This window comes from Pagrus pagrus, assembly GCF_965226575.1.
Source record: "Pagrus pagrus genome assembly, chromosome: 21".
NCBI classification, from domain to species: domain Eukaryota; kingdom Metazoa; phylum Chordata; class Actinopteri; order Spariformes; family Sparidae; genus Pagrus; species Pagrus pagrus.
In genome coordinates this window covers 9,555,437-9,573,550 of record NC_140208.1, presented here as the reverse complement: position 1 = coordinate 9,573,550, position 18,114 = coordinate 9,555,437, and the positions used below count along the sequence as shown (strand labels likewise).

The window sequence follows — 18,114 nt, the reverse complement described above, 5'->3', positions numbered from 1 at the left end:
GGTTGTAGCTTTTCTCAAGTGTCAGATTCAGTCACTAAGAGGTTGTGACTCGGCCTTGTGATCACGATTATATTCATTTAACTCATTCTATCTAGTCTAGTGCTATGAAATAGCAGAACGTGTGCAATTCCCAACGATATTCAGTTTGCTATCGTGTCTGACAAAGAAAACGTGCGAATGCCCAATTTTGAGAATCGTAAACTAGAAAAATTGATGCAGAAATTTGCAGGAGGTTCAAATTCATTGTCCATTTTCTAGTGAGCAGTCCTCAGGATAAACAAAGCTGTCACTTCACAGCCCAGAAATGTCTGGACAGCAGATCCACACGGGTTGAAAGAAATGTTTGTTCCCTTTCTACTTGATGTTTTTGATCCGGGGGAACACACTTGTGATGTCTCGCTGTGTGGCTTTTCTCTGGAAGCCTCCTGTAACTGTGAGCCGCACATTTTGTGTGCAATATGGCAGATCAATGGGTATTGATCAGTGAATACAGACACTGTTGTATCACAGAAGGAGCTGGGAGCCTGACTCTCACATAAGAGGGTCCATAGATAAAAGTGTCAATTTAAAGCTCGGCATGTCAGCAGCTCAAAGGGGGCTGCCAGGGAGTGAGGGGGAAAAAAAGTTAATGCTGATGAATTAATCATTTCACGAGGCACAATATTTGATCATTTTTTCCTTTTGAAGTATTTCTCCTGCACAAACTGCTCATACTGCGTGCGTCTGCGCTCCGGAGCGACGGTTCACTGTGCGCAAAAATCACCTGAGCGCAAACCCGCGTCACCTCCACAGACAGCCCAGCACCTCCAGTTGAGACAACGACACATAAAAAAAACACACCACTCACGTCTCTGAAGCGATTCCAGTGTTTAATCTTCCGGCTGTACTGGGAGATGGTTGACAGCCATTGCTCATCTTCCATGAAATTCCCGGCTTTCCCTGCCTCTTTGCCACTTTTCACGTCCACCTGGAGCGAGAAGCCCACCAGCAGGGAGAGGCAGGCGGCGATCCGCACAGCGAACATGTTGCTCAGGCAGTTTTTTGGTTTTTTTTTTTGGTCTGGGATGTATCTCCTGTCCTCCTGCCAAGGATCCTCATACAAGACTGCTGCTGCTTGCTGCTGCTGCTGCTGCTGACTGAATGGAAATGAGAGAGAGGGAGGAGAAAGCGAGAGAGAGGAGGGAGGGATGGGAGGGGAGGGACGGAGAAGTTAAAGGAGAGATGAGATCCCGCACTAATCATTTATTTCTGCTTACTTGGTTTCATTATTTCAGTGTCTTTTCTGGGCTTTTTCCTCCCCCTGTTTTGTAAGCAACCCACACACACTCAGAAAAATCCTGATAAGTCACACTGCAAATGAATCACACGAGTGGAACAGATGTTTATTGCTGTGCTGATGATCAATCAGATTTTATTTATGTATTTAAATGCTTTTGGAAACAAGCCAGTGTCTGTCTAATATCTACGCCAATAAGGCTCTGCAGATGAGTGAGTCAATTAAACAATTAAGTTGGGAAGAAATGTGAGAAATAGCTGCAGTAGAGATAATATCATGAAGAAGGGGGTGCTCAAACTGGGCTCCGAGGTTTTCTGAGGGCCACTGAGGGACTGCTAAGTGGCCTCGGGGAAAATGAGGGTGAAATTTAGCTCAGAACGAGCTCTTAATTTGTTCATTAGCAGCAGGGAGAGTGACTCAGATCAGTCGTCTCTGCAAGATTTAATCTGAATGCTATTAAAGGATAAGTTCACCCCTTAAAATGAAAATTCAGTCTTTACCCAGGCTGCTCACCCCCGTGCAAAAGTTTTAGTAGTCCGCTTAACATTTCTGGGGCTTCGCAGCAAAAAAAAAAAGGATTGCAGCGTTATCCTACACAGCTGAAGTCGATGGAGACTTGTTTTAAAATGTAAAAAAAACAACAACAGAAAAAGAAAAACAAAATGGGGGCTTCCGGAGACTTGGATTACAACGGGTGAGCTGTGTGGAGCCATTTTATGTTTTGTTCAGGTTGTTTTTCTATGTTTGAAGACAAGCCCCCATCTACTTCAGTTGTTGAGGAGAATGCTGCAATGTTTTGTGAACTAATGAGGCACTTAACTGGAAGGTACACAAAAAGTGTAACTAATGATTTAGTAATTAGTATTTAATGAGGCAGGTCAGTATGTTGATTCACAGATATCTATGAACTAATCATTACCTAATGATTCATTAATATCTTATCTCCCAGTATGCTCTCTAGTAACTCATCATTATCTACTATAGTATATAGTCCTGAAAACACAGTTATTCAGGAAATACTCATTAACGATTTATTAACTATCAAGTTGTTCCTGATTCATTCCTCACTCGCTCCTCAGTAACTACTCACTTTTTTTTTGTGTGTGTGTTTATTGTGAGGTGTTACCGGCAATAACAATCAGTACAGGATTGCACAAAGAGATTGTACAAATATCTAAATTAGAATAAAATAAAACATTAAAAAACGCAGAAAAGTATATAAAAGTTGCACTTATATAAATATATAGTTACATATACTTATATATAATACTTGTACAATATGTGCAGTCACACAGTTCCCTTTAAATCAGCGTGACATAAGCCTATTAGATATCAAAACTTTGATTCCTTCCCTCAAATTTAAAGCCATCTTTCACGGGTTTGAACACTAATGTAAGAACGTCTCTATGTGATTGAAGATGTATATTTGAGCTGCTGCCGTGATGCCACTTTTTCATCAATAATCCGTGACCTACAGACTTCTGCTGTACCTGCACATCATTCTCAGTCGGCCCACGTTACTCCAGCTGCTCCCTAAACTCTCCCTGCCCTCCCTCCGCTCTCCATTTCATCCCCATGAAGATAAACATAATCCAGCGCTCTGCTCAGACTCATCGGAGTTTAAGGTTACCAATATTCGCAGAGCTTGAGTAGCCAGGGGCAGGATCGCATTCCTGGGATGCTGCTTAGCTGGCCGAACTGCCCTCTGACACTGGCATCAAAACAGTTGATGTGGCAGATGCAGGCTTTCCCTGAGTGTGCAGAGCTCCAGAAGTGGGGGAGCAAGGGCAGCAGGAGAAATGTCCCGCAGCGTCAGCCAGCTGTGCGCGTCAACAGTACCCCGTGCTGGACATGATGTGTTAATCAAGAGGTCGTCATCAGTCATGTCGGGTTGCTGCAGATTGATGTTCTCACAGCTGAACTGGGTCGCCCAGAAGCATTTAAAAGACTGTGTTCTGCTGCGCACCATTAGTTTTTAAAGATTGTTTAAAGATGATTTTGGAAAGCCTGTCTCTGGCCTGTGGCAGGGGAAGAATCCTGTGGGAGTCCTGCAGGTTCAAGAGCAGTAACAGCAAATTGAAAACATGTTGATGAAAGCCTCGAGTGTGTTTCCTCTTAACAGGGGTACGTTTTAAGGATGAGAAGACTCAAAGAATCCTTTCATTTTAATTGCATATCTGAAGTTGCAGCACAGTGACCAGGAGCCCCTAAGGACCAGTCATCACTGCAAACCATTTTTATACCGGAGTACATGTGGTACGAGCAGCAGCATGTTTGTGCCTCACTGATCAGTTTGAATTTCTCAGTCAGAAATCAAAGTCTCTTTCTCGCTCTGATCTTTAAATACGGCAGTGACAACCTCACGTCAGTTACAGAGTGACCGTTTGTGCCTCTCAGTCACGATGACAGCGGTGAATAACCCGAAGATGCCATGAAATGAAACACCTCAGATCATCGTGTTAGCATTCAGCTGCAGGACTCATGCTCCTCCGAGGCTTTCACAGCCCATCTGTGGCTGAGAGTCATAAGATGTTACTGAATGCTAAAATAGTCATTTTTTTGTTATTTGTTAAAATGAAGAGAAAATAGTCTCAGCTTTTTACCAGCTTATATCAGAGGGTGTGTGGGGGATTGGTGGTGAGTGCTCTCAAAAAATGTAAAAATGAAAAATCTACAACTTACAGGTGTGTTTATTTACAACTTTTTGGTTGATGCACCCTTCCTCAGGTGCATCACTATCAACTGTGTACAGTGCACAGATACTCGATAACAGTCATTGATCCAGAACCTCTTTTCTTGTAATACATAGGAAATAAGAGGAGCCCTACATGATCTTTCTTTTCTAATCCTGTTTGAATCTTTTGATACAACAGACTTATTGAAAAAGGTGATTCTCTTATTCCTGAAACCACAAAAACACTATTATTTTACAGTTAATGTCTGTAAAATAGTTTTTTACGGCTTTTAACAGAACATCCACTAAAGTGTGTACAAGCTGTCGTGATATAATAGCCCCCCGATGAACGCTTGAGGAATAATGTTTGACTTGATTTGACTGACACTTACAAACATCCGAGACAACACAGTGATGTGAAGCCTCTTATATTTCAACATTGAAGCAGCTTGACGCAACTTGTTTAACATCCTCGTCTACGCATCAGAGTCACGCTGTGGAAGAGCGCCTTTAATTGTGAAGAGATTAACTGATGTCATCAGTTCCTCCTGCTCCTCTCTTGGCAGATGTTGATAAAAACTTATCTCTCCTGTTCACCAAGCGTACTCGGTTTACACAAAAGGAGTGGCGGGGAGGAAAGCTCCATTTGAATAACATCAGACAACACGACAAGCAGCAACATTTGAGGGGTTTCTTATCTGTAAATATTTGCTGTCTTCAAATTAAACACACCACATCCCTTTTCTTTCTTACACATAGCTCAAAAGGCCCAACACGAGCTTTGCGTCTTATCAAGGCCGCACATATTCTCACATGATGTAACAACTCCGTAAGGGTCGCCTCAGGAGTTCCTGCTTCACAACAATTAATTGCAACAGGCCAAGGATGGATGCTTCACACATTTATTTATTCCTGCCAGATTTACACAGAGTGTTAAAATGCAGCACCTCCTGCCACCGTGAAGGAAAACTAAACCTGAACAGATGTTTGTTTTCCAACTGTTTTCGACAAAAGACTCGGTAAAGAGTCAACAGCGCTTTGTTGTGAGTCCATTCATGTTCACCATCTGATGGAAACTTGTTTCCCCGAGGTGCTTCACTGTCAACTGAGAGTTTCCTTCATTGGAGGGAACGCTTTCCACCCTGCGGCAACGTCCATCGATGACCTGCAACACAAAATCAGTGATCAATATTTGTACTTTACATCACCCTGAGGCTGCAATTAGTGATTCATTTCATCTACACTTTCTCCGTTGATTAAAGTTCCTACTTAAAAGAAAAGTAGATTTTTGAGTCTCGTTCCCAACTCGTCAAAAACAAGCGACGTTTCCTTTTTTTAAAGGTTCCTTGGTCATCCTAGCTCGTCCTAGCTTATCAATTGTGACGATTTGATGCTTGTCTTTATTATTTATGATAGTAAATAAAGAGAGTTTGGGTTAAGGACCGTCTGTTGGATGAAAGAAGCAATTAAAAGAGCATTTTTCTCAATTTTTCTCTTCTTATGGTGTCATTTAAAGTGCCAGCTTGTCCATTAAAAGTATAAAATCTCGGTGACACAACAAACACAATAACAAACTCTGATACAGTATTTCTTCTCCGGCAGCCACCTCTGATGCTTGTTTGTGAGGCAGTTACAGCCTGTGATAGGTGCTGTCACTGTAAAGTGCACATGGAGAAAAAAAATGGGAAGCCTGAAAGTAAGTTCCTGGATAGGAGAACCATCAAAAGAAGTTATTTTAGAAGTTGAGGGGAGAATAAACCACATCGGGAGGCATTTAATAAGTAATCTCGAGTGACTTACAGCTGTAAGTGGAGCTGCTATAAACGCGTATAGATCTAATTCAATTGGACTCAAACTGGGTCACACAGCTATTAAAAGTGCAAAGTTAGTTGAGAGCAGTCTTGACAGCAGTTTGCTTTTGCCAGGAAAGAGCTGGTTGCTGCTGTTTTGCACGGCGGGCAGCTGCATCAGGGGTGGAAGAGAGTGCAGCACCTTTTTCAATTAAATGTACACAATAGACAGAAGCGGGCTACGACTCTGAACTCCTGACATGCTCAGTCTCACCGGATGGTTTATTTTTAGTCTGCACATTATGAAGCTTACGCCTATACTATAAATGACAAATCCCCATCAGTTTCACTCTACATCCTCCCAATAAGGAACAGCATTAAGTGCTGCTGGAGTGGATGGATAAAACATTTGAAAAGAAGTCAGAAGGAGGATTTGTTCAAGAATTTATAGCTTCTGAAACTCAACTTCAGTGTGAACCTTCTGAGCAGAGGCAAAAATATCACCGTGTGAGATCATTAATGCCTTAAAGCTGCACAAATCACATTTTTTGTACAAACAATGCATTGAAAATTAACTGTGGCGTGAAAGATGTTGCTTGTAGTTACAAATCCACAGACGTAATACCTGATTAACCAGTTCTAGCATCTCTCGGTTGTTGTTTTAGTTTTACAAACCTTTCTGTTCTGGTTCACTTTCCTATATCATCAGGGCCATTTCAAGCTACAAGAGGAAACTGTTTTCACCTACAAAGCTTAAAATAAACCCACCTGCTCAACACAGCCAACAAACACAGATAGCAGACAAGCTGTTGAACATAGCGCAACATTTAGCAGCTACAGATTCAGATACTTCCCTCAAGAGTTGGTGGAGGCCAAAAACAGAGCTGAAACGAATGCCAATGTTACTTCTTGTCTGCTGTATGTGTCAACTATCTGCTGACACATTTGTCAAAACAACTTTGCGAGATGATAAAATGTCAGTGTTGTGTTTACAGCTTGTTCTGATGTCCCTAAGCAGACAGAAAGGAAGCAGGCATGCATCACCACTGAGCTAATTACTGAAACAGCTCAGCCAATTACGACACCATTCATATTTACATTCCAGACTATTACGAGCACAAGCCTCTTGTCTGTTTAGATTTTGAGGTGAATGCTGTCATCCCACCTCTACAGCCCTCAAGTTGGCATTGCTACATAGACTCCTTTTATGTCACGGTGTCATGTAAACGGCTTATTGAGCGGAAATGCCCAACATTTCCTCCTTCCAGCATCTCAAATGTGATGATTTTTGTTGCTTTTCTGCCTTGCATCATTTGTATAAAAGTGAGAATATTTGGGTTTTGGACTGTTGCCATGGGTTCTGCTTAACTGCTAACGGCAAGTTGTTTTATACAACCCTGATTCCCAAAAAGTTTGGACACAGAATGAAGTCATTTGCAGACGAACTGTGTTCCCGCGTCCATGTAAGAATATCCTTAATAAAATCATGTGTTTCACAAAGTGGTGAACCTCGCTCCTGATCGACTGAGCCCTTTGAGGATACCCCTTTCATACCCAATCATGTTACGATCACCTATTTCCAATAAACCTGTTTACCTGTCTTTCCCAGTCTTTTGTTGCCCCGTGTCAACATCATCAAATTCAGAATAAGCATTTATTTACAAAAACAAAAGTTGATGAAGTCGAACAAATATGTTGTTTTTGTACTGTTTTCAGTTAAGGATGTGTCAAAAAGGACTAGAGAATCAACTAATTCTGTTTTATAAATGATTTACACAGCATCTCAACTGTTTTTGAATCAGGCTTTTAGATTAAACACCAAAAAAATTTAAAAAAGGTATATAAATTAATCAATAATAAAAGTGTGTTACGGCCCCAAAGTGTACAAAAAGTAAACAGCAGCTCTGGATGACTACCTGCTGTTCAAACACACTCAGCTTTGCGCCTCTCCTCCCTGTGTGAAAGCCTCCAGCAGTAAACAGACGTGGACAGCTGCAGGCAGCCTCCAGACTCAGCACTTTGAATGATAAAGAGCTGCTGCAGGGATCACCTGCCTTCTCGCTGGAGACACAGATTAGGCATTTCAAATACCCTTGCCTTGGCTGTCCGTCAAAGCCGCTCATGCCCATTAGTGACAGAGTGATTAGTGTGAAATTCAAGCGGCGCTGACACTCAAACTGGAGAGTCACATCCAACATGAGAGAAAAATCAAAGAAAGGTGCACGGTCACATTTCGCCGCTAACAACATCCACTTTAAAGGATTCGTCTGCTTCGTCGAGATCGTTTACAGATCACCTTTGTAACTCTGATCAATCGAAAGAGCTTCATAAATACAATCGAAGGATTCAAGCTTGTTAAGGAGAAAACACGACACCAGGAGTATGACGCTACGTATTGAAATGTCATCTCCCTCGCTGTCAAGTTCATCCTTTCAGATAATTGGATTTGATTTAAAATATTCGCCGCCTCGCTCTGTTAAATGAACCTGATCAACATTCGTGCTTTAAGGCACACGCAGTTAAAAAGAAAAAAACTGTGACCTTAAAAAGTAATTAGGCGCTTAATCGATTTCATGTGTATTAGCGGTTACTCCGAGCATGCAAATCAAACATATCTACTGTATTAAAAAGGTCATGTCGGACCAAACATCCTCTTTTTTCCCCCCAGCAGATGTAAACGCCGGCTCCCGCTGAATGAAAACTTAATTTCTAATTACACTATGAAAAATTGCGCAGTGCGGTTCTGAATATCAAAACCCAAAATGTGCTGAAAGGTTTGACAGTGATCAAGTAAGACCCATTTCAAACAGCTATTGCATGAAAAAAAGGCAACTTTGAAAACTGGCATGAAATTAAAAATGCAAATTGGATTGAAGTCTAAACAATACTTTGGTTGAGATAACACAAGCCTTCAGTTACCCAACATGATATGAATTCTCATTACTGAAAGGTTCATTGTGAGTTTTTAAGAGTGTTATGGGGTCATCTTCGCAACTGCTTTGCTTTCACTTCATTTAAATTCACAGCTTTTTCTTTCTACACAGGAACGAGAAGTAAATGAATCAGAAAATAAGTTTTAATCAGCTGTTTAATCAGCTCGTTTTTTAGGTGGGTGTCACATCCGCGCCGTCTAAACATACAGCTTCTGTGTGACTCATCCGTGCATAAGAAAACAAGCACATGCCTTTCACACATTCCTGCAAAGACAACTTAACTGTTTCACATTTTAATTAAAACCCAGCTCCTGCGTCTCCTCAGATCTTCAGAAATAAGGACGCAGATCCGCAGAGGAAACCAGGTCCGCGGCACCGCACACACAGGTCTCATTTATCCAGCTCATTGAAAGGGACACATGCTAGTCTCAAAAATCTCAAGGGTCATGTTGGAAGTTCCCACAGCAGGAAGCACAGAGCTGACTAATTAGGGTGAGAGATGTGGCAGGGAAAAAAAAAAATCTAAAAAGAAGCAAGCTCACCCACACAGACGTGCACAGCAACATGATTTTTCAAGTCGATCCAAATCATTACCCGTACCGTGGGTAAATGCGGGAGTCAAACACTGCATGTAGCTTGTTTCCACCTGACTATTTAAATGTGACAAAATGACCATCATATGCCAAACACATAGTGATTCCAGCTTGTCAAATGTCAGAATCTTCAATTTTTCTATGTTTTATATCTTTATAGATTAAATATGTTTGGGTTTGAGTCCGTCAGTCGGACAAAACGGGTGATTTAAGACGTCAACTTGGGTTCTGCTACTATTTATCATTGATAAGCAATATATAGACTTTCAGAAATTATATTTATGCAGTATATATGTATGAACTGTAGATGTAAGCAGTTATAAGTGTTTTAACAAACAGAATGAATGACGATAATAGAGTATAACACAGCTACAACCATCTATAACATAACTTTGAGAAACTTCCAGTTTTTGTTGATTTGGCGCATTTGTTTTGTATGCAAGTGACAGAGAGACCGCAGGATGTATCGCAATGAGGTAACATTCATACGTGAATTCATATGTGATCTGACCCGAGCATAGGCATTAATAATAACTATATAAAAATAGCAGTCTTTTCGCTGATGGTCTCATTTGCCGTTTATTATCATCAGAGGAAACATGAGACCGGTTCAGAAGAACAGTTAAAAGTTCCGCGTATTCACTTTAAAATATCCTTATAGCTCATTACAACAATTTTTTCAATTGATTAATCATTTATTTGCTCATCACAATTTCCCCGAGCCCAAAGTGACATCTTCACATTGCTTCTTTTGTCCAAACAACAGCCCAGAAAGCAAATGTTTGACACTTTTTGACTGAAATATTTATCAATTAGTAAATATTTGCCGATTTATTTTCTTTCTATCTAATAGCAGCCCTTCTTTGTAAAGTGCTTAAAAATACTAAATTGATTGTTCAGTTATTCAAGAAAATAATCCGCTAATTAACTGATACTAGAAAATAATCATTCCTTGCATCCCGGAACCAGTATATTCCTGATCTACGCAACAAAACACACACATGGCCGTTTAATGTGACTACAAACATGTAGTCACAACATCTTATTTTGAAACACTGTCAAATTAAAATGTCACAAGTGTGTGAGTGTGTCCGTGGATGACGTATGTTCCTTCACGTGTGTTTTCAGTACCATCATTACTGAGGACATCTGCCCAACGCATCCTTAATCATGTCCCTGCCAAAGGGAAACAAGGATACACAGTCACAATGAATTTCATTAACTTGCAAATGATCTTATCTCGTTCGCCCTCCTTGTGTGCTTATGTGCAATACTATTGGCATCTCCCAGAATCCTCACTGCATCTGTTACCTGAAAGGATGTGTACTCCTGACCCACTAACAAGCATGCTCTCAGGAGACAGGGAGTGGCTAATTAGGCTTCTTTCCTGGGTCTGAAAAGACATATTTTATGCCAAGACAGTGTCACAGTCAGTGCATGGACGGCTTGGCTGGCTGTTTCCCGATGACAAAATTTGCATGTCCCTGTCTAATGGCGTCTGTTGACATGGCTCCAGGAGAACGGGGGTGGGGGGGGAGTCACGCCACTGCTGAAATGGGAGGGTGGACAGCACGGGACGGCAGAGCTGACAAACAAAAAGCGCCCTCAGTTTTCATCAGTGTAACTTTTGGCCGCTCTGCTCTGACCGCCTTCCTGCATGCCAAGCAGACAGCATCAGCAGCTGAGGGGAGGGCTGAAAAAAAAAGAAAAAGGCAAAAACAAGTGTCCAGGCTCTGTGTCCGGTGTCTGTATTCACGGACGCACTCAACAGACGGGAGTGGGAACAAGGTTGTGGTTCGTGTGGGAAGGGCACTGATAAAAAAAAAAAAAAAGATGGAAATAAATAAATGTCAGTGACGCATTAACACATTCATGAGGCAGTGAGATGAAAGGAAATGGATAATACTTGTTTTTGACTTCAAGTAGTGAGAGAATGAGAACAGATCAGGGTGAAATTCAACTGAAGCGATGTGCCAGCCATGAAAGTCTTTATTATTTGGACTTGTAAATTCCACATTTGCTTAATCATTAAATGTTTAAGTCTCACAATCTGCTAGTTAAAGTCTGAGTTTCTCAAAATAGAGCAGCCGGGGCCAGCTGAAGAACGGTGTCAAAACTCAGATCAGCTATTTTAGCTATAACAGTTGAGGGGTGAGACTGTGCAGGAAGATTTCTTCAATTATTCAGACCATGCCATTAATGCCGACTTCCTGTATGACCGGACTGAATGTATATGAGATGTGTCAACTTGGGTAAAAAGCAATGTGACAAGGGGCAAGATCCACCAAGATCAGCTTCACCAACAAAACACACGTGGCGTCTCGCTTTTTACTTGATGTAGTGTCTGTGTTATGAAACGTTCCGTCACAGCTGTCATTTTCATTTCCATTCAGCTGATTTCTGCTTGACAGAAGTCTTTGCATGTATGAGCCAACTCCTCCCGTCTGTTTTTAAGCTCGCTTAGCTGTTAAATCAGCTGCTGTGGGTCCTCAGTAGATACTTGAGAAGTTTAGAGACTTACCATCCATGTTTTGATGAGCAGAGGCACTGGGACGAGTTTATAGCAGAAGTCACAAATACCAGCTCAGATATATCGATTTCAAGCAATAGTCTGACACAACAAGAGTCCGTTGGATAATATAAACAATACAGCACATTATTATATTAAATGATCACATATATGGTTTGTGAATTCTTAATAATGACCATCAAATAAATGTGGTGGAGTAAAATGTACTGTATTTTCCTCTGAAATGTACAGGAATAGAAATATAAAGTCACAAATTGTATCAAATGTAAATACTCAAGTGAAAGTATCTCAAAAATGTACTTCTACTAGTAAATGTGATTTGTAATATTTCGCCACTGTGTTCAACAAAATGTCACTCATAAAATATTTAAGACATCTCTGAAGACCTGTGAACTACTCTTATCTGACTTTGTATCTGCAACAACCCAATTTCACACACAAACGCCGTCATCTCCTCCTCTACAAGAACAGTCTGTACTGACAAGGTAATTGTGTTCAACTCGGATTTCCATCAAAATAAAATCTTTCTATTGAAAAAAACAAAACAAATCTTAAACCATTCTATTTTCAAAGTCAAGACAAATGTATTTAGCTGTGAACATGGAGGGTTTTGAAGTCTTTCATGTTTGCTTTTGATTTCCTGTTCCATTAAAACGTATTCCTCTTCACTTATTTTGATGTTGTTTGACTCGGATTCCCTGAAGAGAACCAATTGTCTGGAGACTGAAGCATAAAAACGTAACTACCAAGAGCATTTCAAAGTGATTTTGCATGCCATGTTTCATCTTTTGATTGAGCTTTGGTCTGAAATTTCAATCATTCTTCACTCTGATCATTTTATTTTTCCGCATATACTGTTCCCAAGGGGCTTTGGTAAACAAAGAATTTTGCTCAGACGCAGGCAGAACTAGTCAATTGCAATAAAACATAAAACCCTATGCTGCCACCTAGTGGACAACACTATCAAGACTGCTTCAATGAAAACTTAGTTCACTGCCCACCTCAGAATATGCTCAGCCCTGTTGAGTCTCATGAGAAGTTGATGCTCCCTGCAGATGAGTAGTAGCCTGTGCAATCTGTCGAATACCTCTGGGACAGCAGCACGGTATTCAGCTCAAACTCTCCAAAACGATGAGCACGAAATATCTGTAATGAAATAAAAAATGCAAAATTACTTTATTGTCGCTCATTTTGCATTACAAACAATTTATTTCCCGGTAACAAAGCAGTCGAACCACTCAGTGATTTAGAAAAATCAGCGATCTGTTCAAGAAGTCAAGCCTACTAGGGAGAAAAGATGATGAGCTAGCACTCTCAAACATAGTGTTACTATGGTTACGGGCGACTGAGTATGTGGTAGGCACCTTTGTGTGACTTCCAGAGAAATGAGTATCGAGGATTTTTTATTCAAAGATCTTCTCTGCACTCTGGCGCATTTCAGAGCTTGTTGTTTTGATCTGCGGTGTCAACTTGGTGTCACATTTCAAGTGCCACTCACAGAGAAACTGCCTCTGAAAGATTTAATAAGCGCTTTCAAAAAAGCAATAAAAAAAACTCTCCTCTTTGAGTTAAACAGGCATGTTCTTGTTTCCTAAATAACAGGCTTGATCAATAAACTCTCTGGCAGTGTTCTTTTAATCTTTCAACCAGCCAATGCAATTTATATGTAATATAAGGGTAAAAACAAAGCATACAATCAACCTTTTTTTACAGATGATATTGTGACTGGTCAACGTAGGAAAAGCACCGGTGTATATAATCCTTGATGACTACTTTTACATACACAGTAGTTTTCCACTTTTATTTAGAATATGACAATATTCCAAATTTGATATGGGTTGTGTAAAAACGGCACATCCCATATAGATGTTCTGAATTGGGCCTTATTCCTAATCAAGGTTTCATGATATGTATATAATCATTTTGCAATTATTTTGACAGATATCGTGTTTGCAGTACGATTCATAATTAGGGGGAATGATCATTTTTGTATCACAAATTTTATTTTAACTGTATATATATGTTTTAATGTATATATATGAAAAAACATAGGGATTTTCAAGAGATAACTTGAAAAGTCAATCGAGGCTTTGCAGGTGATGTGATGTCACAGTAGGCGGAAGTCACCATGGTTACAACCACTGAGTGGCAAAATTGTGAATATGTATCAAGTGCTGCAATCTTAATGTTCAGCTTAAATGGTGCGAATACACACACACACACACACACAAAAAAACATCTAAAATGTGAAAGAGCTGAGTTTATTTACTTGCTTTCCTTGACTGCGATGTGACTAATGCACATGCACACACTGCGATGTCGATTCTCAAACAACATATTATGTGCAGCACCAATATTCATTGTCTTTTTCAGAATGAGGGCAAAAAACTGAATATTTTGTTAATGTCAAGTCAAAATGTTATAAAAAACCCCAAAAGAACAAATGGAGATGTTTGTGATTTAAAAATGGAGCGACTGTAACTCATTTCTAAGGAGATCTGGTGGGTTATTGTCTAATTACATATGGCAGCTGGTCTGGGAACACAATCATTTAATCATTAAGTACCAGCCTAAAATCAGTACACCTTTTATGACTGTTGGTAGCAGTGAGTCAGCCCCCTACATTAACCTGATTGTCCCCTGTACATGGTAGAGTGCTATCAGAGCGTTCCTCCCCAAAGACCTAAATCTCTCTATTTTAAGACCCATTAATTGGCAAGCTCTCACAATATCCTAATGGGACTCCAAATGCAGTGCAAGTGTCAACTACAGTTGAAAAACCTATGCGTAGTATGTTAAATGTGCAGTTTTACATCAGTTGTATGATGCAATGTTGCTGCAGGTGCTTTAATAGAGTGATCAATATCTAGTTTATCTCTACATGTTGTATATTTAAGATTTATTTCATCCAGCCTATACCTAAACACTATTCCAATATCCTCATTTGTTATTGCCATCTGGTATTAACAGCAATAGATTATAGTGAGTCTAAGTGTTCATAAATCTACAGCAGTCCAAAGGGCATGCAGAAGTACATTTCCTCTAACCTTTAGTATGTTTCTGGCATCAAAAGCCTCTCTTTCGCTCATGGTTTGTCTTCCTGGGCCACCCGTGTCTTCAACTGGAAAAACACCAGAGCGTCAGAGACAGGCTTACAAATGTAACACAGAGCCATAAAATACAGATAGTTTATCTCCTGAGCAAATAAACATGTTTACTGACTGCTACAGTAGGTGACAATCAAGGTCATTTAGATTGTGAAACAGGAAGAAGAAAGAAAAAAAAACACTGTTTTTTAATAGGATTTGTCTACATGCTGGCAAACACTGTCAGCAGTGACACAGCCCCTCCCTTGTGCTGTGCTGTTGGTCAGCTCAGTACAAATTTGAGAACTGGGGCTGGACTTTATCCATGGACAAAATGAATGCAGCCATTGTCAGAGTACTTGGAAAACACGCTGCTTGGTACACGTAAACAGATCGGTGGCCAAACAGAGAAGTAGCTGCCTGATGCCTACATTCAGGAATCTGTTGTTCTAATTGTTCAGCTCTGTCGTCACAGCAGCACGGGTCTACGCCAAAAGATAATGAGGGGGGCATTGATAAACAGGTCCAGGGAGGGAGCTAGCAATGTGATCAGAGCGGTTCACTAAGTTTGTTTTTACACAAACTACAGGCTGTGTGTGTATAATGTCTCTACCTGTGGAGTCCTTTCTGAACAGAGTGTTCATCACAGTGCCGTGCAGCTTCACCCTATCCCACTCTCTGACCATCAGCCCTGCAGAGACAAAGTGCTCGACCAGCCGGTCCGCAATCACCTGCAACCTTAAGAGCAGACGTATTTTACATTTATTGTGAAAAACAGGTTACAGCAGAATAAAAACTTTTAAATTGTGATATGTTTTTAACAGGATTTGTAACTGATTCACTCACTTGTCAGATCCGTCTCTCATGTTGACTTTGGCATACAAAACGTCCACCATGGCTGGGTCGTCATTCATGTACTCAATACCTTTCACCTCCAATGGCAGAGGTTTTCCCTCTGTGAGGTCCCTGATGACAGACAGCAAAACAACTGATTGCAGTGACTCACCTGGCAGATCGGGTTTATAATTTATGGTTGCCATTAGATTTTATCCAACTATTCCGATAATCAATTTTGTCAGTCATTTTTCCAGCAAAATTGTCAAACGTTTACTGGTTCCAGCTTCTTAAACGTGAGGATTTGCTGCTTTTCTTTCTCATTATGACAGTACATAAAGAGTCTTTGGGTTAATTTTTGCATTCTTGGACACCAAATCTACACTAATCTGAACTTTAAAAAGAGGTACAATAACATAAATGTATTAGTTATCTTAGAAAAAGGCTGGTGTTATTTTATATTTATCTCACTGTCAGTTAATCTTCAGTTAGTTAGTCAGTTAATGAATAGCTCAATCAAACAATTGTAAGTCCGTCTCTCAATACTTCTTTCCGTTCTTACCCAGCCTATCTGCAGCACTGAGCCCAGAATCCATTCATTACAACTGAAGGTATAAATCTTTAAAATGGGTCACAAAGATATTCTTTAATTTTTTAAAGTAAGGCTCTTGAAGCAGGTGGATCCTGTAGTTTTAGTTTTATTTGTCAGGCACTATTTTCTGCTGTGAATTTGATGTGCTAGTGAGTATTCACAGCAGCAGGACGGTGTAAACGAGACTGTTAAAAAAACAAAACACACAGTGCCCATGTTCATATTAAAGAAGGAACATGTTATCCAGTGCAACAGTCTGGCTCATTGATGTGTGTGATGTGTATTTGTCTATGGTCTTGGTTACACAAACAATACTTGTCAGTAGGATCAATTCTTTGTGGCTTTTCATGTGCTTTGAACAAGAAAAATATAGAATATCACTAATTTGTCCTCTTAAGCAGTTATTTTACTTTGGTTTCCTGAAACCTTCTCTTCTTTTATCTCAAATAAGTAGTGTTTTTTAGTTAATCAGTTAAAAAAATCTTATCGTTATGACATAAAAACATTTGTTTTATGTTTGGCGACCTACCTGATCACGTTTTGACACTCTTGGAGGTGTTCACGTGCTTTCCTCACTTCCGTTTCATTTAACAGAGCCAGGGTGCCGATAGTCAGGTGAAGCTTTGCTGGGTTTTGAAAGATGCTCTCGTCCACTCCATGATCCTACACATCAGATTACAACAGTTTGTGAAATCAGAATTTAACAACGACATAATGCCCTTCATCATCACCATTCAGTTACATTTCCTTCCCCAGTACCTGCGAACATTGCTCCAACAGCTCGTCTTTAAATCTCAGGAATCCTTCTTGTATTTTGGGATCACTCAGAGGGAACGACAGGAAGTGCGTGAAAGGCTGCTTTTTCCGGAAACTCTCGACGAGAACCTCAACTCTTGTGACAGCAGATGACACTGCAGCTTTATGGGAACCTGTGATAACTGTCAGACGAAGGAAGAAAGTTTAGAGATTACACTTTTCTTCCCAGAGTGCTTTCGGATGCTCTTAATCCTCACCAATCTGTCCTTCTACTCCTGGTTTTGGGATGCTGATATTCGTCTTTGTGTCAAACTCCAGACGTCTGCGTGTCTCTCCTTTCTTCCCAATGATGTACCTGAACCACAGACACACATTATACTTCTTAGAAACAAAACCTCTCATGCTTTTAAAAGTGAGGGAAGCTATAGATTAATCTAAACTCTCAAAACTCACTTGTAAAGAACACTTGGGACATCAATGGCACAGCGGTATCCTTTATCAGTCTGTTCAATGAAGTTGGTATCACAGGTTTCATCTTCTGCAAGGTCCTCACTCTCTAAACATGGTAAAAAAACAAATAAACAAACACATTTTTGGTTTCTTTTCTTCTCTTTTAAAATAAATTGTGGCTACAGCTTGGCAGCACTGTCTGTGACTTTATACAAATATTTGTACTGTCTTTTAAACACTGACAGGACTTACCTGGTGGTCCCATGTAAGAGAAATCTTCTTCTTCCTCATAATGTTCTTCCTTTATCATATTCCTTCGGTATATTCTTCCATTTATGTTGATAAGAGCTGGACGTAAAACCTCCATAATGTCAACTGGCTAACGTTAGCTTAACATAAGCTAAGATAACAACAAATATACGTATCTGGGTAGCTCGCTAGCAATTACGCCACACAAAAAAGGTTTTTAAATGATTTAAGAAGCTCTTTAAACACTTATTCAGCCGACTAGTTGCTCACAACGTTTGCTACCAGCTAGTTAGTTGACGTTCACATACCGGTTTCCCTGTTTTACGACACTTCGGTGGATCTACAACCGGA

At 40.2% G+C, this 18,114-nt stretch overlaps 1 protein-coding gene across 2 annotated transcripts; it reads right to left on the bottom strand.

The window, feature by feature from the left end:
* Positions 1-4,838: 4,838 nt before the first annotated feature.
* On the bottom strand, positions 4,839-18,061 carry ascc1 (activating signal cointegrator 1 complex subunit 1). 2 transcript variants are annotated; one of them, XM_084343325.1, is made up of 10 exons: positions 17,767-18,060; positions 17,518-17,620; positions 17,322-17,419; positions 17,068-17,246; positions 16,838-16,971; positions 15,729-15,848; positions 15,496-15,620; positions 14,844-14,917; positions 12,798-12,942; positions 4,839-5,115 (listed from the first exon to the last, which is right to left on the bottom strand). In XM_084343325.1, the coding sequence occupies exons 1-9, from the start codon at positions 17,879-17,881 to the stop codon at positions 12,826-12,828; spliced, it is 1,065 nt and encodes a 354-aa protein (XP_084199451.1). In that variant the 5' UTR covers positions 17,882-18,060; the 3' UTR covers positions 4,839-5,115; positions 12,798-12,825. The 2 variants fall into 2 exon arrangements, with proteins under 2 accessions (XP_084199451.1, XP_084199452.1); XM_084343326.1 differs by lacking the exon at positions 4,839-5,115 and adding an exon at positions 10,294-10,442 and having other exon boundaries at positions 17,767-18,061.
* Positions 18,062-18,114: the final 53 nt, after the last annotated feature.